A 27,291-nucleotide genomic window follows, 5' to 3' on the forward strand; every position below is an offset into this window, starting at 1 on the left:
TGCTAATATGTAAATAAAGCAAAGGTAAAAAGAAATATATCGGTTCATGGCCCAGATGGCAACCCCCGCTCATTGTGAATCTCTTCGGGGCGATCAAAGTATTTTACTTGTGTTGAGCAGTTGCATGATGAAGCTAGATGCTAATGCTAACGCGAACGCTGGTGTAACGTTCCAATTTGTCACAAAAGCAATCAGCAAGATACTTTTGTACAAGCATGGCAACTGGTTGCTTCCACTTGTAATATGCAGCATTGCTTGTAAAAGTATTTTTTTTAATCTTGATTATGGACGGCGGACGAATTCATTCATCCTATTCAAACCTCCTTGCCGAATAAAGCCCACAGGTTGTATGTTCTAAATTGTAAGTATAGAGCAAGTGTTTCCCACATAGGGGGTTAGACGGAACTGCCTATACGTTTTTCCAAAAATAAATTAGTCCAAACTTGTAGTTGTATTGCAGTAGAGAAGTCTTAGGAGATAAGCCTGGAGAAAAGCCTCAGTTTCGAGTGGATTGATTGTGGAAAGGCAGATAAAGAGCGAAGAGGGCATTTCATCAATGACACGAGCCGTTGTCCTCTGAGATGTAACCCTGCGACGTCCACAGTAGTTTCAGAGTGACCACAGAAAAATGAGTCATCATTGAAACTTTTTTGCTGATACCAAACTTTTTTCATACTCCACAAAATTGCAGCCAGATTACAGTATGTACAGTCATCATCTTACCTAACATCCTTGTGTTCCTTGAGTAGCTCTTGACCTCTCAAGTTGTGCTTGTGGAAAAACATCAGCCTTGCTATTTAGAGACTTTTAAAGCCTGCCACTATGGAATGTGCTAGATTGAAGAGCCTTGAGGTGTGAAAACAGCCATTGTATTAAACGACGCATGCAAATCATGACAAGGTAATAGAAAAACTGATGTAGAATATCCAGTGTGGTATCCCAGGAGGATGCTTTAATGCTCACTGGTTTACTAGTTTATTCCAAATGGAATAAGCTGGTAACAGAAATGAAGTCAACCTCATGTGTAAATATTTGAACAATTCACTTTGAAAACAATGCTCTGCCTCAATAAGTATGATTAAGGTCTTTTAAAACATTTTCAAAATCGATTTCTCTGTACGTTCTTTTGATAATGGTGGACGAAAGCTATTTTTATTTCTTTGCTTTTTAATGCCTTAGACTATTATTACTACTGTACATTTTTTACATTTTGGTTGGCTACTTTTTTCTTTCTTTGCTTTGAATGTTTGACTATGCGAAGGAAATCAAGTACCTTATTTGATTTGTCAAATGAGGATATGTGTATTAGAGCAACAATGAGTTTGAGGCTCGTCTTCCTCTTTTAGGGCCCTTTATTTGAGTTTGTAAAATAAAAACAGAAGTCAGGGGTTATCCAGTGGTAATAGCAGTTACGCTGTTATCAGAATTGATTTTAGACACCAAGAAAATCAGTTACTGCTCTTCCTGATGAGCAACCAAGATCATGCCATGATGTTAATATTTTGTCATTTAGTTTGTTTTCTGACCCGTTAATATTATTATTATTATTATTTTAAAGAAAGCAGTCAGCTGCTCTTGCTGACCTTAATGAGGACAAGCACTTTTGAAATGGATGGTGATGAGTCCTTTGATGTCAGTTGAACCTCCTATCCAACTTATCCATTTAATAGTTCATTCTGTATGTATGTAGAGCACAGACTAATTCTGAGAATTACTGAAAGGAAGTGTGTGCCAAACCTCAAATCCCACAGCTTAACCTGTTTACAATATGCCAGTGCTCATTTTACGTCTGAAAACCCAAGGACTCGCAATACTAAAATAATTACGGGTCCCGACAGAAATGTTTGGAGTCCCAAAAAATGCGCTTTAAAAAAGGACAAAGCAAGTCCAAGGTTCAAACGGCATTTACAAGACGTGACCAACAACAGATATTACAGTACCTAATATTGCAGTAAAATTTATTAAAATAGAATGAACTCACATGTAGCATCCATCATCATTTTCTTCATACCACAACTACTGCTATAAAGGAACATTTTGGTAAAAAAAAAAAAAGTCTGCTTTTTAGTTTGAGCGACTGTTTCCTTTCAACATGTCTGTTTTGTTCCTCTTCTCAAACTTCTGAAGCAGTTTGTTTTCTTTAGTTTGAATGCTTGTGACTTTTAAAAATGGGGACAATGAGAGTCTGTGGTTGTTGAAAATGTCTTTGAGAATAAATAGGGATATATTTTATGGGTATTGTAATTTTGAAAAATGAATTTTGGTCTGAGTATTTTTGGCAGTTGAGTTGAATGAGCTAATTGCTGGGGACTTTTTTGCTAAAAATGTTACATTTGGTAAAAATTGTCATAATAAGTATGTAATGTTGTTGTTAGAAAGACGTGGATAAAAGTAATTATATGAAAACATGTAACGGAAAAAAAAAAACAGGAATACTATTAAAGTCTTCAGCCTTCACTCAGTGATGCCTTTCAGCCTTCAAACAAAGGTGAAATGCTGCGGGTTAGGGTTAGGGGAACAACATTGAAAAACATTGAAAATAATGCATAGGTTATTATTGACTAATGTAACAGGCTACATCTACAGTTTGTCTTGCGCATAGAGTGCAGCCTTTTTGGGTGACGTTATGGTTATTTCCTCATTTTGTATAGCTCTGATTTTATTGGAGCAACTTTCACATTTACATATGTTTGCGTTTGATACGTACAAGTTTATTTTTCCGTCTTTATTTCTTTTTAAGTACAGATATAATGTACATTTTTTTCTCTTTTGTATTTAAATATAGTGTTAATCAAACTTTACAAAGTGTGACTAATTGACAATATTACTACTACAATTATTGTTACCGTTGATGTTACCACGAATACTAAAACCTTCTTCTCGAAATAAATCACCTTTCATACTTTTAACAAATACTTTTCAGACTTTTATTTCAATGCTTGTTATGAGGATGGAAGTATTATTTCAGACGTAGTACTTCAGAAGCACTGGTACTGCACAATGATATAAAATCCACTGGGAGGCAGTGTGGGTCAAAAGATGAGCAAAACAATGTTGGATGCTTTTTCTTTTTTTACTTGAAGGCTCTTTTAAATCCAGTACTTTCGAGAAGTGCTTATATTTTGATGCTGTTCTTGGTAGTCATAGACGCCCCCACCCTCGCCTGTGAGCATGAATATTTTCGAAATCAAAAACAAGCAAAACAAACAAACCCTAAACAACAACGTTAGTTTCAAACACACGTTTCTTCAATAACGTGAAAATTCTTTGTAATGTGAATAACTACACAAAGTGATTTTCGGACTTCAATTGTAGGAAAACGGCGTAAACGATCACCGTTTTTAAATTCGATGATGGAATTTACAATTGTTTATGAATGCATCCCGTTGTCATGGTGACCCGGTGTTGACATCTAGGTCTCGCTTTGCATTTGCCGGGCGTTACAGAAGACGCTTCATATAATCAAGGTGGTATTTTAGCACCCCACAAATAAAATTTAACTTATTTACTGCTTAAAAATGCTCATTCATGTGAACACTTTCTTAATCCGTTTGCATACTTAGCTTGGGGAAAAAAAAAACCCGAAATGGAGCCAAACGTCAACATGGACTCACTTGAGGATTTGGACGTCTTCTTGAGGAATGTCGATGACATAAGTAAGTATTATTCATCTAGGGCTTTTGGCAGTCAAGAGCAAGTCTTAGCAAAAATGAAAACTTTCATTTGCGTTAGCCTCTACTGTTAGCATCTATTAAGTCGCACTGATTACAGTTTAATTCCTGTATGCCATTTAATTTCTACAACTATACCAATGACTACAGTTTTTTGTCTTTGCGCCCTTTGCCCACCAGGCAAGCTTGTGAAGGACCTAGGCTCATCAGACGTGAAGGTCCAGCAAAAAGCTATCGAGAAGGCAGATTGCCAAATTGCAGCCATGAATGGACCCTGCAGGACAAAAGTCAACAAGACCACAATCAACACAAACCCATCACCTAATCCCCATAGGGTAAAAACATATCAGTCACACACACAAACATACACAGACAATCATTTCCCCCAACAGAAGTGTCTTTACTGTTAATATCTTCAGAATTGCTCTTCATATTTTGCAGGATGCACAAGCTGAAAGTGTAGGTAAGGCCAAAGAAATAATACAGTGGATGTTTCTTGTAAAGAAAAGCAACAGTCGGATTTTTTGTATTTCTTTTGATTGCTCCTGTTTATGCCTTGGGGGCCTTACATCAGAAACGTAAATGCCAATAGAAGTGTTTTTCTTTTCGTGGCCAGAGAATTTCATAAGATGTATGGAGAGGGATGCGGAAGACAGGAGGAAGAGGAGGCTCGCTCAAGAGAAAAAGGCCATTGGTGTGTTGTTACCTGCCACTTCGATCTGCTGTCGGGAGGTGGACGGGTTGTTGTACTGTCTGTATTTCCTCCTTAACGTTTAACGCTTTTTGTTCCCTCAGCGTTTAAAGAGAAAGGAAATCAAGCCTATGCTCAAAGAGATTATGAGGCTGCTGTGAAGTATTACAGTGATGGCTTGACTGAACTACGCGACATGCAGCAGTTGTATACCAACCGAGCGCAAGTAATTTTTTATTTACCTTGTTACATTTTTTTAGAATTATTATATGTATGTATATTAGGGAAAAATACATTTAAAATGAAATTCACTTTTATTATGATTTTGATAACGATGTCAGGGTATGTTAGGTCAGCAGAGAAAGCCTTCCTTGTCCTGACAGTCACTGGTATTTTGTAATGATGTGTATTTTTGACACATAAGTCTCATCTTACTTATTGTTTGCTTCTATATAGGCATATATCAATCTGGAGAAGTACGAGGAGGCGATCAGTGACTGTGAATGGGCTCTGAAGGTAAGCGATGTTGCATATGTGCTTCAGTCATTTGCAGCCTCATTTGTCATACCATGCCACCATGTGGATGGATGGGGGGGGGGGGGGGGGGGGGGGGTCGTTGGTACAGACGGACTGCCAAATGATGAAAATATAAAAACGATGGAGCAAAACAAATGGATCAGTAGATATTATCCAACATTTTAATCCGTTGTTGTAATCGTCACCCTCCGTGTCACCTGACACCATTAATAACGATTTAGCACACAATTTTTTAAAAATTCCAACTTTCTGAGAAGTGTTTTAACTGCTGTATACTTCAGAGCAGGGAAGCATGTATACATTGGGAACACACACCAAGCATACATAAATGCAATGAGGAATAACTGAGTGATAGAGCAAAGTATGCACTGGCTGCTATGAAGAGCAAACCTGTCTTAAATGCTTTGCCATGAACATTTTGTTTTTAAAAATATATTTGAATGAATCAATCGCATGCACATTGTTGAGCAAAGCATTCTGGGATGCACATGCAAGCGATGGCATTCAAGAAACCAATGAGCAATAGCTAAATGTTTTCTCACTCTGATAGGCCCTAAGCTAGGAATTGCAAGCTTGAAGTTTTAAAATTTTACCCCCAAATCTTGTAAATTAAGATCAGCAAAACATTGCTTTTTACTTGTAATGTATGTGACAGATGACATGTGTTCAAAAGTGTACTTTATTTCATGCAACCATATTTGTTAATGCTTTTGGAGAGAATGACCACATTTAAACACAATGGTCTATATGCCTTCTGGTGGGTGTGATTGGTTATTGCGGTTTACTGTCAGGGGAGCACATTTTACTAATGTGCAGTATATTGGATTTTGGCGATACACGTAATGGCGGAAGTGCTGGAAGTGACATTAATAATTGGCTAATGATGATTGTTTTGCTAAACCGCCACAAACGAAGTTTCAGTGATGACGAAAGAGGGTCCACATACGGATGAGACTGTGAATGACGGACCAGCAAAAAATCATGTAAAATGCCTGCCTCTGTTAATGGGATGCACTTCACAGAAAAATAGTCATACAAAAACATTGAGGTCTATTGGCAAAAATGGAATTTAACTGTTTGTAATTAAGCCACAATTAAAGCCAATTTTACAGCCAACAGATGGCATAGTTTTGTAAGACTGCAGTTTATGAATGTGGAAATGAAATTACATGTCGTTAATGCAGCGCTTTGTGCAGCTTGCCGTTCATGATTTAGTCAGACCTGCAATTTGTAATGGGACACACAAATACGTTTTGTATAATTTGCTGCTTTGACAATTTCTTGGAAGACGTTTTAAAACAAAACATGATTTGATTTTTGGGTGTGTCCACTTTCATTTGTCCACTTTCATTGAGAATGAAAGAAATTAAAGAAATAATACTCTTGAAAGGCTGAAATTAGAGTATTTGGACAATTTTAAGTTACTCGTAAAAATTGTCAATAATTTGATAATCCGTTACTTGTTGATTAATTGCTTTTGACACCTACTCATCATATTTTTTAGGGTCAAAGTTTCTGATGTACTTTTTTGAACACTTTTTTGAACTGTGTTCATGTTGCAGATGATGATGGCACCTTTAGCTTGGATGCAGACAGAAAGACATAACTTGAGAATTTTTCACATCAAAATTAATGTGATGAAGTCGAGAGCATATGATGTTAGTATATTTTCAGCACAGCGCTATAATTAGGGGGGAAAAAAAAAAAAAAAACAGCTCAAGAGTCCACACAGACATCACACAAACCAGCATGCTTATTAACAACAAGCAGCGACTCAGCTGTTAGATTTTGCATAACATACCGGTTAGAACACAAGAGCATCAAGGTGGGGTTGGTGAAGGCTCGCCCGCCCGCTGTTTATGATGGTACTTGCAGCCAAAAATTATCCCCTATTTGGCATGCTTGCTTCAGGGACGGTAAACTAGCATTTGTACTGCTCGGCCAAAGCTTTCTTCAATCTGGGCCCAAAACACCAGCAGGATCTGCAGGATTAGAGTTCACAGTGTTTGCAAATAATGATGGACCTATGTGCATCGTATTTTGTATCACGAGGTTCAAACTTTTCCACAATGCAAGCTTTTATTTACAACGGTAGGTAACAATGACTCCGTGGGTCTGCTTGGCAAAACTTGGGCAGCATCAATATAAACACCTTGCAGCCAGAAAAAATGAGCCTTCAAAATAAAAGCATGATAGGTGCTGCTGGATGTGGCTCTGTCTCCTCAAGCCAAAAACGCAATGATTGGATTGAAAAGCGGAGTTGACAAGTTAAGTTTAGTACACCGTGGGTCTCTAGCCTTTTTTTCCTGCCAGGACAGATATTTCATAAACAACTTTGAAAAGATACCACGCGTGTGTGTACCAGTAGCTGGCAACCACTTCTCTTGGACAAATTTGTGTCTTTTTTTTCTATCCCAGCATCTCCCAAATGGGGTACAAGTACTCTTGGGCATATCAAATGTAATGCTTTTTAACGTGTGACAGGAACAGTACATATTTTCAAGTTAAGAGAAAACCAATTGGAACATGAAACTTGATATTGTGACTCCTTTGTTTTTTTTTTTTAATGGATGCACATTGTCTTTAGTGGTGTCAGAAATGATGTTACAGTACATGATCTATCTACTGGACTTGCAGAATAAAATACACCTAGAGATACTGTACCACTAAAAGTACAGTCCCAAAGTTCAATAAGTCACACAGGGATTGCACAACAATTCTTTTCAGTCATTGTTTTTCATCTAAAAATATGTTTTTATGGGGACCTTTTTCTCTGCAGGTCACCCTGCAGCATTTCATCTTGATAATGGAACCTTATATACTAGTTTGCATTATGTAATACTGTACTGTGTGTTAACTTACCACATGGAATCCATTGCAGGGTCTCCTCCCACCTCGAGCCCCTCCTCAAGGTTTTTTAGTTTTCCCCAGATTTTGATGACAAGAAACTAGTGTCATTCTAAAAATTTTGTTGTTGAGATCTCGTTTAAGATCCAGAGTCAATACAGTAGTAACTGCCTGAGTGTGTACATGCTGTGTAAATTTTATCCAATATGAAAATTAGATTTATTCGTTTACAGCATGTTTGTAATTTTTATTTTGTCGACACCCTCAGATAGCTTTGGCCATTCCATGCCTCCAAAGAAAAAATTCTTATAAATCTAAGCGCCACCGTAATAGGAAACCTGTCACATCACTGTCAAATTGCAAAATGTTTGCGCCATTACTAATGTTGTACTTTTCCATTTATTTCAGTGTAACAAGAACTGCGTAAAGGCTTATGTCCATATGGGCAAGGCGTATCTTGGTTTGAAGAAGTACAGTGAGGTAAGTATGATTAGCGCTCATTATAGCTAATCATGCTGTTTCTCATTTGACACAGTGCTTTTGTGCAGCCTCAGTATGCTCATCATCTCATGTAATGATGATGGACTTGTTTTAACACCGATTTTTCTATGCTGGTGATAAAGTGACAAGTTAACAGAATTTCAAGGCTCAGCATGCATACGAGTAAGCTGCTTTGCTTCCTGTCCATCAACATGAAAATCATATCTTTTTTCATCTTTCACTAGAAACATGCTTGGATCTTTGCTGTTATCCTTTAAGACAGATGCATTGATCCATATTTCAGTAACATTTATGAAGCGACACAGTAGCTCAAAGTAAAAGCATATTTTTTAATAATATTTAGTGATGTGAGGATGGCAAAGGTGGAAGATGAATAATGCAGGGATGTAAGTTCTTGAACATGTCCTTAAACATGTTTAAAAACATGTTATTGACCTCTGACCTCTTACGTTTTCTTTTCATGGAAATCTTTAACCTTGTGGTAGATAATGGGAATATATTTGAGTGAGTGTGGATACGTACAGTGCTGCGTTAGAAAAAAAAAATATGCTTCTGTTTTCCCCTCCAGTCCAGAACATGCTTTGAAAAGATAGCTCAACTTGAACCGCAGATGGAGAACGTGGCTAAAGGTATAGCATGAATTGTTTCCAAATGCTCATTTTAAAAGTATTATTTTTTTGTCATTTTTCATTTCCAGCCATTTTTTTTAACCCATATCTGGGGTCAGCCATTTTGGCACTTACTGTCGACTGAAAAATGACATCAGGAAGCGACCAATCACAGCATAGCTGTTTTCTGAGTTTGATCATGTGGCGTTCACAAGCTGGACTGTGATTGTTTACTTGAGCTCTGAGCAACTGTCATGTCATTTTCAGGTGACAGCAAAATGTCCACCACGGAGATGCATAAAAACAGCTAGATTTTTCTGCTTAATTTGTGTTCCAGAATTTCAGTACTAATCAGAATACCACATTTAGACTATAGAGCTGCATGGGCATATTATAAAGACAATCGTTGACTTGATTTCCTCTTTTATTCTTTTGCGGCTCTGAAATTTAAAATGTAAGGACACCTAAAAAATATGCATTTATCATAACATGCAAACACCCATTATATGCACACCAGCAAGTGCTCTGTGTTGATAAATCCCACTTGCTCTCAACTCCCATACTAACACATGCTTCAGTTCATTTGCATTCAGAAATGCCACCAATCGAACATAGCAGCAATTCCTTTAGTATGCATGAATGGATTTTTTTTTTTTTTCTGCTTTCCGAAATCATGGGCAATAAGGCAGAGGGGACAAATTTATTCTGCTGCACAGATTGAGGCACTTGTAGGCAAAGTAGAAACAACCCGCTAAAATACCGTTTGGAACACTTATGTAAGTATAACAACACAAGAAGAAAATCACCATGTGATAACAGCAGCTTGTTTGATCAGAAGAAAGGAAAAATCACAGGCAACTGACTGATTGCTGCACGTGCATCACAAATCAAAAACAAAGAGAAAAAAACCTTTAAAATGTTAAATGATGATTTTTTTTCCCCCTGCACATTTTAGGTGAGAAATGTCTGACAGTTAGATCCGCTGTCTTGTTTGTAAGACAGTCAACAAGCCACAAGAGGACAAAAAAAAAAGGAATAAAATGAAACCTGTCCGAAAAAACCTTCAAACATCTTTTTATCTGTTTTCTTCTTGCCAAAGGATGATTCAAGTTCTGAGCTAGAAAAGCCCAAGTGTAATATCCATTTACGGACAAATAAGGGCTTTGGGTCTGACTCTTACATTCTCTTAACGCAGAATACCTGACCAAGATGGAGTTGGAGGAGAAGAAGGAGAGTCAAGAATTCAATGCGAGACAAGATTTTGACAAGGGAGTGGAAAAGGCCAAACTAATCCCTCAGCTTGTGGAGAAGCTGTCAGAGCCTGGCCGGGTACTGCTCTACTACTGCGGAATATTGGAGATTCTCTCCCAAGCAGTGACTGACTGTGAGTGTTCTTTTTCCAAATTCTTTGAACAAATTGCTTTCCCCGCCAAATCAATTTGTGTTCATTCTTGTCTTTCTTAATAACCTGCTTCACTGATTTAGCGATCTCAAGAAGTTACAAAAGGAAATAAATCAGGAAAAGTCAATATTTTTGTGCTTGTTGCGACTCACCTGAAGCAGGGCAACAAAGTGGGCTTTTTTTTTTTTTTTATAAATTCAATTTATGAAAGATTAAGCCTTTACAGTGTCTTTTCAAGTCTTTCTATCGCTCGTTGTTTCACACAGATACTTGAATGCCACACTTGGTCATCATACCAACAATAGCAACAACAATTTAGCATTACCCGTCCAGCCAATATTTTAACCGCTTATCCACACGATGGTTGCGGCTTGCAGGTATTTTGAAGCCAATCCCAGCTGTCTTCAGACATATCTATGCATATTAAATAGAGGTTTGTTGTGACAAAATATTCATGTTAAAAAATACTTTTGTATGTTTCAAACGTTCTTAATTTATAGTTGATAATTCTGCTCTAATCTAGATGAGTAGTTCACAAATGGTATTCTGTGAGATTAGAACATTTGTTATATTTTAAAATGGTATTAGCAAGGGGAATATAATGCTTTTTTAATGCTCTGACAAGAACAGTTGATTTTTCTTTTCAATTTAAAAGCAAATTACCTTATTTCCCCAAATATAGGACACACCAAGTTTTCACCATAGGATGCACCCTTCATTTTAGGGTCAAATTCTGGTATTTTCTATTATAGCGTGTATAGGATGGCAACAATGTCAAAACTGTTGCAAAACAGAAGAAATGCCATAAATTGCCATAAATACACAAAGTTGCGCACAATCCATGTTTCACCAAGTTTATTATTTTGTCTGTGTGTGTATGTATGCCAAAAGACCATCTAATGAAATCTAATGTAATACTTCTTAATGCCGTGACAGGAACAGCATATCTTTCTTTACAAATTAAGAGCAAATCAATTATAACATGAAGTAACTTTTTGCTAAAAAAAAAATAAAAATAAATAAAAAAAAAATAAAATAAAAAAATAAAATAAAATGTGCTATAGTGGATCTTTGTTCCAAAGTGTTACATGGACGCACATAGCCATTAGTGATTAGATTTTCCAAGCAAATGAACCAGAAATAAAACAGATTATGTTAAACCATCTATCTTTAGGGGTTACTGAATAAAATATGCTTAGAGATATGACCACGAATGTACTTCCAAAATTTAATAAATTGGATACGGATGACATAACATTCCTTTTTTTAATGTGTGTGTCTTGTTTTCATCCAGATATGTTTTGCACTTGTTGGGGAATTGGGGTTGTGTGTTTGTGTGTGTGCGTGTGTGTGTGTGTATGGAGGTGTACTTGCCTGAAAAAAAATCTGCCATAGGGGTACACCAATGCAAGAAGGTTGATCTAGATTATATTGATTATTTAATAAAGCACAACATTCATCCATAACTGCGAGTTATTAATGCTTATTTGGTTTTCTCATTAAAATATCAGCCCGATTTTTTAAAAAATGTCTTGGCATTGATTAACCTCCCATTTTGTGAATTGATTGGATTGGAAAGCAAGCGATGACAAAAAGAGACGCGTCCCTGAGCACTCTAATTTCATCTGCTGCTTTGGAGTTCAAAACTGTAAAGATTCATTAAAAAATGTGATTGTCTTAGTTGTTAGTGCGAGAAAGCCAAGTTGTGTGACAACAGCTGACAGTAATAATCTTTTGCAAAGCCATTCTGGCAGCCATGTAATGGAGCATCTGTGCGTGCAGGTGTCTATGTCAGCTATGTGTATGGCAGACCTTGGATTCAATCCCATCACCGTTTGAGAGCGTGGGAGGGGTCAAAGAAAAGACTTGTTGGTTGGCTTTTTTGCTAAATGACCAGTCCCAGGTTTCTTCAGATGGACAAGTGGGGTTCCCGGGGCATGTTCGGTGTTTTTTGTTGCTAGTATGTAAATTTAATGTGTCCAACTCCAGGTCTATGTGCCGCATTAGGATGGGTATGCATGTAATTTCAGCCCCTGAGCAAATTGATCAATATTAGGGATGTTCCGACTATGTACTTTGTAGCACCTGAGTTAGAATCCGAATCTTTGGATTTAAGTAGGCTTTCTATTGATAGCGGGTCCTCATCTGATACCCCAGTAATGTACCGTATTTTCCGCACTATAAGGCGCACCGAATTATAAGGCGCACCCTCAATTAATGACATATTTTCAAACTTTTTCCATATATAAGGCGCACCGGATTAAAAGACGCACCCTCAACTAATGACATATTTTAAAACTTTTTCAATCACAATATATTAATACTCAAAGTCATAACAATAATAACTCTATAGTAAATAATAGAAATAATAAATCTAAACTCTCAATAGCATGATAACTCAATTTCAATATGACCAACCTTGTTCAACTATAAACACACAAAAGAAACAGGTAATGCTTACTTTATCAGTTCATTCTCCATCTATGAATCCCAATCTCAATATTGATCCATATATAAGGCGCACCTGATTATAAGGCACACCATCAGCTTCAAAATAATCGCCAAAGAGTCATGTTTAAAATAATTAACCCATTCACTGCTAGCCAAGTAAAAATGGATTTTAGACGTCCGTAGCTGTCAGTGGCAGTGAATTTGCAGCCCTGTTAAAATGGATCTTTGACATTGAGAGTGAATGAGTTAAAACTGCCAAATGCAATCGATCACAGCTCTGCTTGTGAGTGTCACTTGACCAAATCCAGAAAACAGGTTAGCGGTGAGTGGTTGTTATCTGAGCTTAGAGCACATGAGTACAAAAAAAGTACAAAAAAACATTTTAATTTAATTTTAAAAGGTAATAATTGAAGCTGAAAAATTACAAACGAAATATGTTATGTGTTTTGTAGAAAAAAAATAAAATTGAGATATTGATATGTTCTAATTCTACAAAAAAGCTCCTTTAAAATGATTATAATAAATGGTAGTAGCTGAAAAATGGAGTTTCAGCTATTTGAATGTTACCAAGTTGAAATCCCCAGTTTTGACACATTCATCTTTAAACTTTGCGAATTGTCTACTAATCTCTTTTTACAGTTTCGCAGGATTACAATGTGAACATTTATCTGCTGGGAAGTTAAAGTTAAAGACCTTAAGGAGGTCATTTTATGGTGAAATGAAGGAAAAATAAAATATTTTTGTCAACTCAAAACTAATTTCTCGGACTTCAGTCTAGTTTTGTGAAAACACATCACATATGAATTTTTCTGTTAAACAGCTAAACAAGTGAAGTATCCCTTTAATTGTCAGGGTGAGCTACCAGCACCCTCCCTTGTTGCGACCCACCCGTTGACTTTGAAAATCTGCACTGCTTACACCAACTCATTTTGAGGCATTGCCAAAAGGCAGACTTTGTAGTTAAATCCATGCTCACTGCGTTCCTTTTCTTCTAAATGGTAATTTTGACACCCTTTTGCAACCCTCCCACCACATAAATACAGATGACTACACCAGGCCACGAATAACGGAACTCGAGTCATTTCCTCATTTTTTTTTTTTTATATGCATCACTACTTTACTGCAGTATAATCTTTCTTGGCACTGGCTAAGGTTTCTCATCCAATATTTCTTTATCTTCACTTTGATGACAACTGAGTGATATAATACCCATCTCACTGTGCCATTCAGTAGAAAAGGGCAAGGCTTACATAACTTACAGCTGAAAGTATCTCAGCTGGTTTGACATTACGCCTTTAAAAATAATGGCTCACTTCTCAAGTTTGACTTGTAATGCTGCTCATTGTGAGCCAAGAACCACACAATACCTTCTAAAGCTCCCTTTTTTTTCCCTCTCTCGTCCTACGCCGCTAACAAGGTAAACGCAACTTAATGTGTGAGCTGCAATGTCGCCACACCCTCCACGGTATGGCTTCCATACAGTAATGATATATGGCACATTGTCATCTGGTGTCATTTACTGCTTTCGCCCTAACAGGCAGCGGCCAGACGCTTTTCAGGCTGCACAAAGGCTTCAGTATCATCGACAGCAATGACACAACGAGGAGGTAAGGAGACCGGAGGGAGAGTCGGCTGTCAGCTCTCAGTGGAGCTTTTGACAAATGGGGCAGCGGCTAGGCACGTTCACGGACAATCATGGCCGAATTCCGGGAGATCCCTCCCTGACGCCGACTCTGCTCCTGTTGGGCGAGGACCAAATTACAACTAGATGATTGAACAAGTGAAATAAGTCACATTTTTTTGTAATTTTCTCAGAAATGGCAAATCCTGACTCCCTCGTGTCATGCCAGTAAGGTTATAATTAACGTGTCGCATCTTCATCAGTTGTTAGCACTGCCATTTTCAAAGTGGGAACAATCTTTGTCAGGGGAATGCAGCTGCAAATTGGTAAAAATAGCTCAATTCAATACTGCTGCATATATGGCAGAGGCCTTGAAATCATTGTACAGCCAAGCGGACACTTCATTTGAGCTCCAATGCACATGTAATGAGATTCCATTTAAGAACTATCAAAATTGCTGCCTTTCCATGTTCAACTCATTCAGTACCAGCCTATTTTAGACCCTCCTCAAGCCCAAAATAAAATAAAAAACACAACAAAAAAATGAGATAAAATAAACCCGTTTTTATAATATGCAGATTTATTCTACAAGGGAGCGTAAGCAAGTATATCACAAAGAAACTAGCTACTGTTAAAGGAAGAGTGAACAATTGGATAGCAGAAAATAAAATGATAAAAGAAGCTAACAAAATTACCGTATTTCCTCAACGTTGTCCAGTTGGTCCCCGAATAAAAGCGCTCTGAGAAGTGTGCAGTGATTTAAGTTTTACGATGGTAACAGTTGAATTGAAAAATAAAAAACAAAATTATAAAGCGAAAACTAACCCACATTTTTTTATTTATTTTATTTATTTTATTTATTTTTTTATTATTCATTTGACACAACTTTTTGTGTAATTTCACTTTTTAATGACCTGGCACGCAAGTCAGTGGCACGTACCTCAGAACCACAAAAAGCCATTGAATAGTCTTTTTGAATCAGTTGGAAAAAAAAAATCATGAATCTATCTTTGTATTTCCCTACAGTTGCCTTTTACAGGAAGCAGAGGATCAGTGCTGCCAAGACTTGTGTGTTTGCATTCTCAGTGTTTGGACGGTCACATGCAACGAAAACGGTATGAGGAGAAATGACCCTTATATCATTTCCTGTTGGACTTTGCTATCTTTTAAAAGCAACACCTCAGCTCTATTTTGTCAAGTGGGCTTACAATTCCGACTCCTGACTTCACTGATTCATTCCTTTGTCTTCAATTGTCTTTGCAGCTCTTTCATTAGATGAACTTCTGTATGTTTCGATGAATTAACACACATTTCCACATACATATTCTAACATCATCTAACATATTCATAGAAACAAGCACATTTTCCCTTTCTGCTTGCATTTGAGTGTTTTTTTTTCTTTTGTAAAATTCTATGTCCTCGATATTGTAACTGTCTTTCAGAGGAAAACCAGAGAACACTCTTGTCATGTCCAGCGTCCAAAGAATCCATTGTTCCTTTGGTTTCATCTGAGCATGACGCAATCCAGAAGGAGTGCTTGGAATTGTTACGTGTGTTTTCGCAAACTGCCCACAGCAGACGTCTTCTCTGCGACAACTTGGATGTCCCCAAGTATGATGTTTTGTTTCTCTCTTTCAGAGCCATGGACGAGAGCTCGTGTCTTTTAAAATAGTAATAACAATAATAATAAAAATCTCGCCAAATACCTTTTTTATGGAGGGTAGCTGACACCCTTGACTAATGCTTACCTAACATAAACCAATTGTAGTGAAAATTGTGATCATTGGATGACAGTCTTTTCCACGCTTATAACAGATATTACCTAAATGCAATTCAAAGTAAGGAATGGAAATATGATGAGTATATGACGTCACCCCTTTTTACATAGACACAGAGCACAATATTCTGTCGGCCTTGAAAGATGAGTGAAAAGGCTAACTATACTGGCCCTCGAGAGGTTTCCTTGGCACTAAAAGTTAACTTTTTCCTACATTGCTGCACTGTTTCAATTGTTGTGCAGTGATTTCCTTTATGCTCAATAAAGTGTGATAATGCCAAATTGAATTCCAGAACTATTTATAATTGTTAATGCAGGCTCAGTAAAGCCTTATTAAAATCTTAATGCCTCAGCTTTGGATTATGTTTTTAATGTCGTGCGTATGAGCATCGTATGTGAGGATTTCTGTAATATAAAGTATTACAGCCCTCACATCTTTCCTGTGCATTTTTGTCCGGGCACAACCTCTCTCAGCATTTCCGTGCAGTTTCCGACGGAATGCAATTTCAAGTTAATATGGTGCCATTTGCCAAAGTGCTTTATCATTTCTCCCTTTTGTGTCCCTTATTTTTACTTTCTTCCCTATCTGTCCTTCCTCAATCGGACTCTAAAGGTTAACGAGGAGCCTCATGGTGTGCATCGCAAGGCCAGGGCAGCAACGGGAGAACGGGGCGATCCTCATTTTGCAGGAGTTGGCCAGAGAAAAAAAGTATGAGCACAGTACTGTAAACCCCATTCTCCTAGATGATTGGTATTTTCAAATGTGGAGATACAACTTTCGAGAAATCTGACTGCGACCTAAAGGCCAGCCTATTATACCTCCATGTGTCATATCTATACTAAACGCACTTCAGGATGTGGCTCCATCCTCGAAAGGTTCTCAGAGAAATGGAAGAGGTTGAGTCTTTAATAACTCAACGCGCGACCCGAGTGTTAATGTCTCTTCAAGGTAAAAAGCTGTTTTCAAGCTGTTCCCCTTTCCGAAGCCTCATGAAAACAGACATGAAAGGACAACTGGGGCTCTTGAACGCAGCAGGAAATAAGTCAACCTGCCAGGCAATGAAAATGAGATGATCAATTTCCGCCATTTCGTCCTCAGAGAGTTATGTGCCACTGAGTTCAGCAGGGTAAAAAAAGAATAATCCTGGCTTTTGGCTGTCGATCCAAGCTTACCGGCCACAACAAAAAACATTAGGAGCTAATAGATTTAGAATGCAAATGGAAAAAAAATCTGCCTGAAATTTAATTACACCTATTTTTTTTTTACACTGATATTTAGTTTATTCGCTCCAAACCAACACAATAAAAATAGATTTTTGAATAAAATGGCAGTAAATGACTTTAGGTGATCATTCTCAGGTAAAATGGACAAATGGTGTTCAAGTGTTTATTAAAAAACTTGAACATTGAATTTTACAATGATGTACACCTGCTTAGAATGGTACTGAGCATTTTTTTTTTTTTTGCAAGCAGTTTTAAATACCCCAGAGTAAAAAAAACAAATATCATGACCTCTGGGAATCATGCAGTTTAGTTTTAAGTCACCGCAAATACAATCATTATGCTCTTAACTTTTTTGATAACACTTGTGTTTAGAATGTCCGCATCAAGCAATTCTGAAATTTAAAGGGATACTTATTGGAGTTAATAGTTTGTCTATGATTGCTAACTTTAAAATAATTTAAAATAAATATTCTTGCAAATGCATTTTTTTCACTTGCTGCTGACTGAAAATGACCAATCACGGCTCAGCTTGTGGACGTCACATGACCAAACCCGGAACACAGGAGAGCCGTGCTACATCGAAACTTGAGCACATGTGATGTCATATAAAGTTGACAGCACGTGGGAAAATGTGGTTTTAAAAGGTTTTATCTGGGCAAAAAAATAAGGTTCTCAAATTAATTCTACAAAAAATATTACATTTTTACTTCTACGATTTTTGTACTTGGATACAAGGCTCCTTCTAGTGATGTTTAAAGAAATCACTGCTTAAAGAGCTTTTCAGGTGTTTTTAGAGATGGTACATTGAGTAAAAGCTATAAAATATCTTTTTTTTTAATTAAAAATTAAAAAAAATATGAAGCCTCATCAACCGCTTGTGATGTTTCTTTACACCTGGAGAGGATGCACCTTGCTTAAAGATACCGACCAGTGCTATGGAAATATCTCAAACTTCCACTGCATCTTTAAACTGAGGATGCATGCCATCTAGAGAAGCAAAGTGGTTAAATGAGGCCTCATTTTGCCATCACTACGAAATAAAAGTCCAGACGGATTACACTGAGGTTTTACATTCAATTCAGTATGGATACATAGAGCCCTGTGATTGGCGGCAAAAGATTCAGGATTTACCCCATTTACCTGCGATGAGCAGCTAATGAGCCAAACCCCCACAGAAAATGAATTGGATTAAAAAGTGTTCTTCAACTTGGCTTTGCGCATGTCAAGAGTAAACTTCCAAGGCAATCACTAAGTACAGAATTGGAGAAATGTTTTTTTAATTGGTTTGACATTTCCTGTGAATTAGGGAGGGTAAGATGGTCATTTAATGCAGTAATTTGTAGCCTTGAAAGGTTACATTTGCTCGTGGCAAATGATTTCTCCATATGGTGTGTTCGAGGTTACGTGCATGTTGAACTTAATCACGCATTCATTATTCATTTTATTTTACCCTTAATGTGCAGCAACATGGACAACTATCTGACTTGTGTGTTATCATGTTTTGCAGATTTTGCCTCCAGCTAAGGAATGTTCTGTCAGACTCTGTCTCCGAGCCATTCACGACAATAATGGTGAGATGTTGAAAAAAAATGGATTCAGTATTGACTTTTGTGGTTGTATGTTGCATGCATGTCTTCACTTTCCAGAGCCATATCAGCAAGGCCAATCAGCATCTCATCCCTCCACTTTTATCAGTCATTGACAGTCTGAGTAGAGATAATGTCATCCGTCACACTCTTGCACAAGATGCAGAGTGCTGGAAAGCCTTCCTGCTTGCCATTGTGAGTACACTCACATATCTGCAATGTTGTGTAGAAATTGTAAAAGAAATCATGTAGATCAAAAACTAGTGATTGATTTCATTCTTTTTCTTGGTCTTGTTACACATTTGTGACTACTTCTTGCAAGGTCATCTATAATAATGCTCAACCATATGGACAATTTGGATATTTAGCTGAAAAAAATTCAGATTAATGATGAATTAAATTATACATTTGCCCTTTATTTTTTTAGGAAAAAAGTGTGTCTTATATTTGGGGAATAATGGTACTTTACTTTTTATCCGTTTTCAACACAACAACATATTTTGTATATGTCAAAATCAAGTTTATATTTGCATGACAAGTGTAACCTTGCAAGGCAATCACAAATTGACATCACATGTATTCATGGCTCAGGTGATGACCAATCACAGTTCAGCTTGCAAATGTCACATGACCAAACCCCCCAAAACAGGTGAGCTATGATTGGTCTTCACCTGAGCTCTGAGCAGATGTCATTTTCAGTTAAGAGGAAGTGGCAAAATGTATTTTTGAAGGTAGTAATTGTACATGAAAAATAACTATCAAATGAATTATAGACCAAATATAAACATTTTATTTCTGAAAATGGAAAACAAATGAATAAAACATCTCTTAATCACTTACAACAACAATGATGTGAACTACCACTAGAACATTGGAGTGTTTTGCGATACTTTGTCTTTTATTATTTAAAACAGGAGAATTTTCGAATAGAAAAACATGTAAAAAGACGTTGATTGGTTTTGTCTTTAGATTTTGCCTTTACAGTAAATGTTTAAAATATGCAGTAAAAACAGTGTTCAATTATGAATATAACATATGCTGTAGTCTATTGTATATGAAAAAAAAAAACTTGCTTATTATTTATTGATTATTTTGGAAGGCCTGTTTTTTGCTGGCTGACTGTTGAATGTGTTTGCAGAAGCAATGCATTGTATGCAGTTACAATGAGATACTTTACCCTCTCCTTGGTTTGATCATCAACCTTTCAACCCTGACCTCACCTGCCATCAAGGTAAATCTATTTTTATATCATCCTCTAAGCAAAGCAGCAAATATTTGTGGATTGTGATGCGTGATTTATTGTATTAAGAGGTGAGAAGTTTATTTGTAGGAAAAAGCTGTTTCACTGTGTGACTGCTGCTTGGACCTGCTCAGGATTGATGACGAAGATGTTGTTACAGTGAGTGATCCTTTTTTATGCTACCCTAAGACACTAGAACACAAACAAAATCTCACGGAAGAGCCTAAATCCTTTTTGCTTTTCTTCTTTTACAGTCTTGCTGAAGTTTCTTGAAAAGTTTTTTTTTTTTTTTTAACCTGGCATTTGCGGTCAATTCCTGGCTTGTAAACCCTCCGGCAACAAAGCCCTGGTGTAGAAACTGAATTCCTCCATGTTCAAGGGAGTGCTGTATACACGTCATTGTATTTGATTAAACGCTCCAGCTCCAGGTGCTGTTGTCTGCACTAATGGCTGTTTCAGCAGTTCCACTCTACCTAAGCAGGGGCCTGAGTGTCCCACACTTCCACCCATCTGTCTCGTCACTCACTTTTACTGCACGCCGACTGCCTGGCAGGCTTATTTTTTTCCTATTGCCTCATGTCAACATCCTTCTTTTTTTTTTTTTTTTTTTTTTTTTTTTACATCGTTCGCTCTTCCTGCGCTATCTTCCCTCACTGCCTTTTTAATGCATTGTTGGGTTTGCTAAAATCCCTCAAGCATGAATACCAAGTACTGTCCCCTCACAAGCAATTACCAATGTCCTTTTTTTTTTGACATTGCCTTTGAAAAGTATTGTACCGTTCAAAATATAATGCAGAGTCACTATATGGAAAGATGTTTTGAGACACACCTCTTAAATTGATGGATGTGTCTGTCAGATGTAATGCTGAGACATCTTGGTTCCCCCTTGAATTAGGAATTCTCCATTCTCCGGAAGCTATTTTCACTAAATTAATTTTTTAAAAAAATCTACACATTTTTTTGGACAAGTATTGCTTTGGTTTTATATTGTGCTTCGTGACACATCCTTGCAACAATACTCACTTATGTGCTCAATCTGTGCCTCCTGTATTTCAAAATGTACTTTTTTAAATCAATAATCAGCCCTCAGTATGTTTCACAGGAAAGTAAAATGTGCAACTTTTGAGAAAACCTGAAAAATGTACGACATGGCCGCTAAGCTCTCACTGGTTTGTTCTCAGTGCTGGAAGAGGGAGCACTAAAAAGTCTTAGCAAAGGCCTAATTCCATTTCCTATAACAAGGTCATTTTCTTTAATTCTCCTGTATAATGTTTTTCTATCTGCATTTTTCAATAATCTGCATTTTTACTGTTGAAGTTGGTTTGACTTGAGAGTAGAGGTGCAGGGCTGCGGCTACTTGGACAGAAATAAAAAGACTATATATTGAAAAGAATATTAAATATATTATATTTAATTTCCCATCTTTTAAAAACATTATTAAATGTGAACAGGGCTTAGCAGCGGATTATTTTACTCTAGAAACATCAGTGAGATTTTAGACAATATCTAATTGTTTTTGGAAACAGTAATGTGAAAACCACGGTTAGACTTTTCGCTGGCTAAAACAGCAAGTTTCAGAAAGTTTAGTATATACTGGTAAATAAAATATTAATAAACAGCAACTGCCAGTTGTCATTTGCATTTGAAATGTAACCTGACAGCTCTCACCAGTTTTTATGTCGCAGCTGAGTGCTTCTAACACAGCTAGCATTACCGCTGCTAGCTGCTAATGTTGAAGGCACCGCTATCGCTGGCAACAGGCGTTTACTTTAATACAATGTCAACACAATTCAATTTTTTTTTTTTTTTTGATAAAGTGAAATACATTACAGGACAATGTGGTGGTGTTGACATTGATGATGAGTCAAGTTAGCAGTCATGTCATGACGTGTTGCAGAGATTTACTTTAAAATTAAAGAGCACCAAGGCATTGATATCCATATGTAAGTTGAGTGGATGAGATTTATTTTGAAATGTGCCTTGTCACTGCGTTAGCGGAGTTTAGCTGGCATGCCTAGCACGAACACTTGATGCTGTGGTTAGCTTGACACTATATAAACAGGTACTCAGCAGAAAAACATGCCTCGAGCATTTTTTCGAACCAAATTACTCAAATTACATTTACACTAATCTTCACCCCAGTTATACGTGATTTGAGTCACAAGCATGACTCCCAAACTGATTCATCTCATAAGTCAAGGTACCACAGTGAAATTTCCCCTAACCCCATTGTGATTTTTTTTTGCTCACATTACAAAGTTCATTAGTGACAAGCTATATTTGGTTAAATGAAAACTTATTTTGTTGTTGTATGTGTGTTTGTGATGTAGAAAGAGGGTTGCGAATGAGAACGTTTAGGAAAGGCTGGGTTGGAAATGAAAAAAAAAAAAAAAGAGGCTTTTAAACCACATGATACAAACACAATCATGAGACGCTGAAGTAGTGGTTGGCCACTAATCTATAAATTGCCTCCCAAATCAGACAAGACCCTGGGGCCTTTCCAAAATACTTGATTTTCTCTTTTCATTGTCCTGGCGATTATCGTTTTATGGCCACTAAAAAAAAAATGAACTCACACCACCTGCACAGTGTCTTTCTGCTTGCCAATTGCTTCAAATCCAGTCTGGAACGCTTATTGATTTCATGTACTAAAGCTTGCATCTCGTATCCTTTCTCTACTTGCAACCTATCTCCATTATGAGCCAGTCTTTCTGTGAGAAGTAATTTTCTTTGAATGCTCTCTTTCTGAATGCATTTTTTTTTAACACCCAGCACAGCAATTTCTTGATACACCCCACAGTTTGAAACCGTGCTACCTTTGCTTTATTTTTCTTCTAATGTTTTGTCTGTATGACTATAGTTTGGATAATGTTCTTCTTTGTCCTTCAGAGAGCCATGGGTGCCTTGAGCACCATCCTCCCTCAGTCCCCCGAGGCTGTGAATCATGTTGTTCAGCGAGATGTTGTGAAGACGATACAGCGACGGCTCAAGGTCCCCAACTGTACACACAATTTCAATCGGTTTAGGGGTATTGATGCCTGAAATGGAACATACAGCACCACGTTCAATTTATAGCACAGTATACTTAATATAGTTGACCACTGCATATCCAAGACATTTTTAGGACCAGTCAAAAGTTTGGAAATGCCGTCACAATGAATGTTTTAATTTTTTTTGTTCCGCATTGTAAATAAATACTGGAGCCAGACTAAACAGTAGTGATGGGACAAAAAGTGTCTGCTTTGACAGCCACTAAACGCAATGGTTTTGTCAGCCTCACATTTTATGGATTTCGGGCTGGTGTTAAGAATGCTACTGCAATCGTTTTTTTGAGCAAGGGAGTTGCAATGGAACAAGGACAGTAAAGGAGAATTTACACGGTTTGTGAAAAATTTGGATTGTTGCTATTGTGATAAGGTTAAAAAATTGACTAACTTATCCTTCTAGCACTTGTTGTATTTTGTTCATACAGTAACACAAGGATATTCCTGTCATTTTCTTAATCAATAAGCCATAGAATTCTCAACATGATTGACCTCTTGGGCTTTTGAACCACTTGATGGCGCCACAGAGCTTCACACCATGAACCGATTGGCTTCGAAGCCTCACTTCTTCATGAAGCTTTACTTGCTCATCTCTACTCTGCGGCAACACATAAGAAATTCTTTATTTAAAATTATAATTATATTTTTAGGTTTAAGTAAACACCAATTGCCAAGTTGACAGCTTTGCACATTTTGGTGTTTTCTCAATTAGCTTTATGATACGTATGATACTTTATGATTGAGAATGATTTTCAGTTCACAACTGTGCATTTATGAATTGTTTACAAAGTTTTGACTGGTTCTGTATCCTGTAGAGCAAAGTTTTGATGAGATTCTAATTATTACCGGGGCGATTCTTGCTCAAATGAATGAATCAGATCAGCAGTTTCTGTATTACGTCTTGGGCCCTGTTGGATAAGTTTTATTCAGTTCCAGAACATGTCCCACAGTATTTGTTGACAAATAATGTGTTGTTTGTTTTTTTGACTGTCTGCCAGCAAAAAGACTTGCCTGCCTCTAAGTATGCCATAAAAATTCTGACGGTGTGCACGGCCGCCAGCCAGTTGGCCCGGGAGGAGCTGGTGAAGTTTGACAAAAGTAAGAAGTGATGGACAGAATGACTTTCCCTTTCACAAGCACGCATGATATTTTAGGCGTTGTCGAATATGCAAAATATTCATGTCTTCACACATAAGACCTCTCATTGTTTTCCAATTTGCCCTGTGTATATCATCGGCCACAGAATTGTTTGTTCTCCGTCGTTTGTTGAGCTCCAACTGTGACGAGATGGTGTCAGGAAATGCTGCCCTGTGCCTGGCCCATTGCCTCGATTTGAAGGGTATTGCCAGCAACCTGCTGGGCACTGATATCGTGCTTCAGCTGCTTCGCCATGCTGCCGGAGACGCCAAGAGGACAGCTGTGCAGCAAAATGCAGCCGTTGCTCTGGGGAAGCTGTGTCAATCTGAACCCAGGTGTGCCCTCACCTCACTTTGCAAAGCACAAGGTGTTGATTATACGATGGAATGAGTTATAAAGCAGCCTTAAATGGTGAGATGGCAATTAGCTATTATTCTCAAAACCCAAATGCACTTCCTCTCCAGCATCCTTACTTACACATTTCCATCCATTTTCTCTAGCCGCTTATCCTTGCAAAAGTCTCGGGCTTGCTGGTGCCTATCACAGCTGTCCATGGCAGTAGGTTGCCAGCCAATCACAGGGCAAACAGAGACAAACAACCATTCACGCACCCATTCACGCCTAAAGACAGTTTAGTGTGTCCAATTCACCTGCCTTGCCTGTTTTAGAGTGTGGAAGGAAGTCAGGGTGCCCGGAGAGAAGCCACACAGGCACGGGGAGAACATGCAAACTCCACACAGGGAGGAGAATAAAATTCCATAAAGGAGAAGTCACCCCAAATATCTTTCTTTACAATAATACCACAGCTAAACTTGTGAACATCACATGACCAAACTTAGAAAACAGACGTTGTGGTCATGACCTGAGCAACTGTGATGTCTTTTTCAGTCAAGTAGCAAAATGGCCGCCCCCTGAGATGGTGAAAACAGGTGGATTATTATTTGGTTTGACTTCCACTTCACATAAGCAAATGATAATTACAGAACAAACCTAAAATGACTTTGCTAAGAAATTGCAAGACGATTACTAACTGCTCTAGAGCATTTTACATTTATACATTTCACTGAATACACAGTAACATTGAATTAAAGGGTTTGGAAACCCTAAACTGAGCTCTGGTGACGTCATCTATGCTGGATTTTTCAGACTGCAAGATGCACTGGATTGATTATATGATGCAGTTTCAAGGAACAGTTCTATTTTGGGAATTATCCATATACAGTAAAAGGCACACTGGGTCATACGCTACATTGCAAGAAGGGAAATTCAATTCAAACTTTATGGTATTCAATTTGAATTCAGTATCAATAAGTAACTCGTCAAGTTTCAAAAAAATTAAAGGATTTTAAATGCGCCTTCTAGTCTGAAAAATAATACCCAGTAACGAAATAGGCTGCATTTAAATACATGGTTCAAGTGATCCTGGATTCTTTTCATCTAGACACATGTAAGAAACGTGTTTTATTTCCATAATAGACACCCCCCGTTATTCTTTAGATGTCTGTATGGATGTTGTTGTCGACAACTCATAACCACTAAGACATAGAGAGCTAATATCTCGAATTCAGGAGAGGCAAGAAAGAACAAAGCATCAGAGAATGAATCTATTTGTAAAACATAGCTCACGCAGTTATATTTAGTAGTCAACACTAGAACTTGTCAATAACGCTCATCATCTGCCGTTGTTTTCCTTGCTGATTAGACCAGATGTTGCGTAAAATCAAAGTCAAGCACGTGCTGGAAAGGATCTCCCTCCAGCAACACCTTCCCTGTGCCATTTTGTTTGAACTTTCTCGAGACCAAAGAATTATGTTGACCTTTATTCATAAAAGTCGTCGTTTTATTTTTATTTTTCAGGCACGTGAGCAAACTCCGAGAGCTACACGGCTTTGAGATCCTGCATTCCTGTATGAAGCTCATTAAATAAGGATGCGAGAATGTTTTTTTTTTTTTTAACTTGTAACAGCGCTCTTGACTGACCTTGTTTTTCAAGCCCATGTAGAATGTAGACTCATTAGCATCGAGAAGCAGGGACAGTGGGGCCAATTCAGTCAGCTTTGCCATATTAAAAGGATTAATATATTCCAAAATAAGACTGACTGTAATGTAATTTATTATGGTGAATATGATACATGAATCTGGCAAGACATTTGTCCCGAATACTTCAGCAGCCTCGTTACAGGAATGATTGATACTTAACAAGCTGCAGTAACACGCAGTCGGCACAATACGTGTCTTTGTTTAAAACACCTGCAGCTGCTCGACTTTCAAGGAGCTATAAATATATTTATATAAAAAAGTTTGTGCTTATCTTTAATATTCTGAGGATGTTCTATGTCTGACAGTTATGTCCAGTCTATATTATGAATAATTGATTCTATTGCTTTTGTGCCTGCGGTAATGCTGAGGATGCTGGCAGGTTATCATAATCATAATAATTGAAACAATTACATCGAAAATTGAGGTCTTAACGCACTGAATGAAACAGTTTGAATATTTTATTTTTAGGAACTTATTGGGTCAGATGGAGGAACTATTTAAATATTGAACTAACCTACAGGGGGAAGGTCAGAGCTGCAACTCTGAGAGAATAATGTTTGCACACCTCATTTGTTTGGACAACCATTCTGTGGATAAATATTAACCTTTTTTCTCCTTTCATTAACAACAACACTGCAAACAGTAGATGAATATGATGAATGTGGAATGAAGGGAGCATATCGCAATTGTTCTGAAGCATTACTTTTGAAAATCTATCTGATTAGATGAAAGCATTGATCCTATTTATTTAATTACGTTTATGAATTAATATTTCATTCCATTCATTTTTTTCAGGTAATACATTTCTATATATATATATATATATATATATATATATATATATATATATATATATATATATATATATATATATATATATATATATACGTGAGAATTGTTAAGCCTCATGCAGT

The 27,291-nt window shown here is 37.3% G+C and overlaps 1 protein-coding gene across 1 annotated transcript; it reads left to right on the forward strand.

Moving 5' to 3' along the window:
- The first annotated feature begins 3,568 nt into the window (after positions 1 to 3,568).
- Positions 3,569 to 27,064, forward strand: ttc12 (tetratricopeptide repeat domain 12). Its single transcript, XM_088427662.1, has 21 exons — positions 3,569 to 3,656; positions 3,852 to 4,006; positions 4,113 to 4,134; positions 4,288 to 4,365; positions 4,467 to 4,588; positions 4,819 to 4,878; positions 8,155 to 8,226; positions 8,816 to 8,876; positions 10,051 to 10,239; positions 14,246 to 14,315; positions 15,356 to 15,444; positions 15,772 to 15,940; positions 16,720 to 16,815; positions 18,838 to 18,901; positions 18,977 to 19,111; positions 20,055 to 20,147; positions 20,247 to 20,315; positions 23,046 to 23,147; positions 24,199 to 24,298; positions 24,444 to 24,672; positions 26,195 to 27,064. Exons 1-21 carry the CDS (start codon positions 3,587 to 3,589, stop codon positions 26,262 to 26,264), a joined length of 2,115 nt encoding a protein of 704 aa, XP_088283788.1. The 5' UTR covers positions 3,569 to 3,586; the 3' UTR covers positions 26,265 to 27,064.
- Positions 27,065 to 27,291: the final 227 nt, after the last annotated feature.

This window comes from Hippichthys cyanospilos, chromosome 11 (assembly GCF_059441005.1).
Source record: "Hippichthys cyanospilos isolate Australia breed blue-spotted pipefish chromosome 11, RoL_Hcya_1.0, whole genome shotgun sequence".
NCBI classification, from domain to species: domain Eukaryota; kingdom Metazoa; phylum Chordata; class Actinopteri; order Syngnathiformes; family Syngnathidae; genus Hippichthys; species Hippichthys cyanospilos.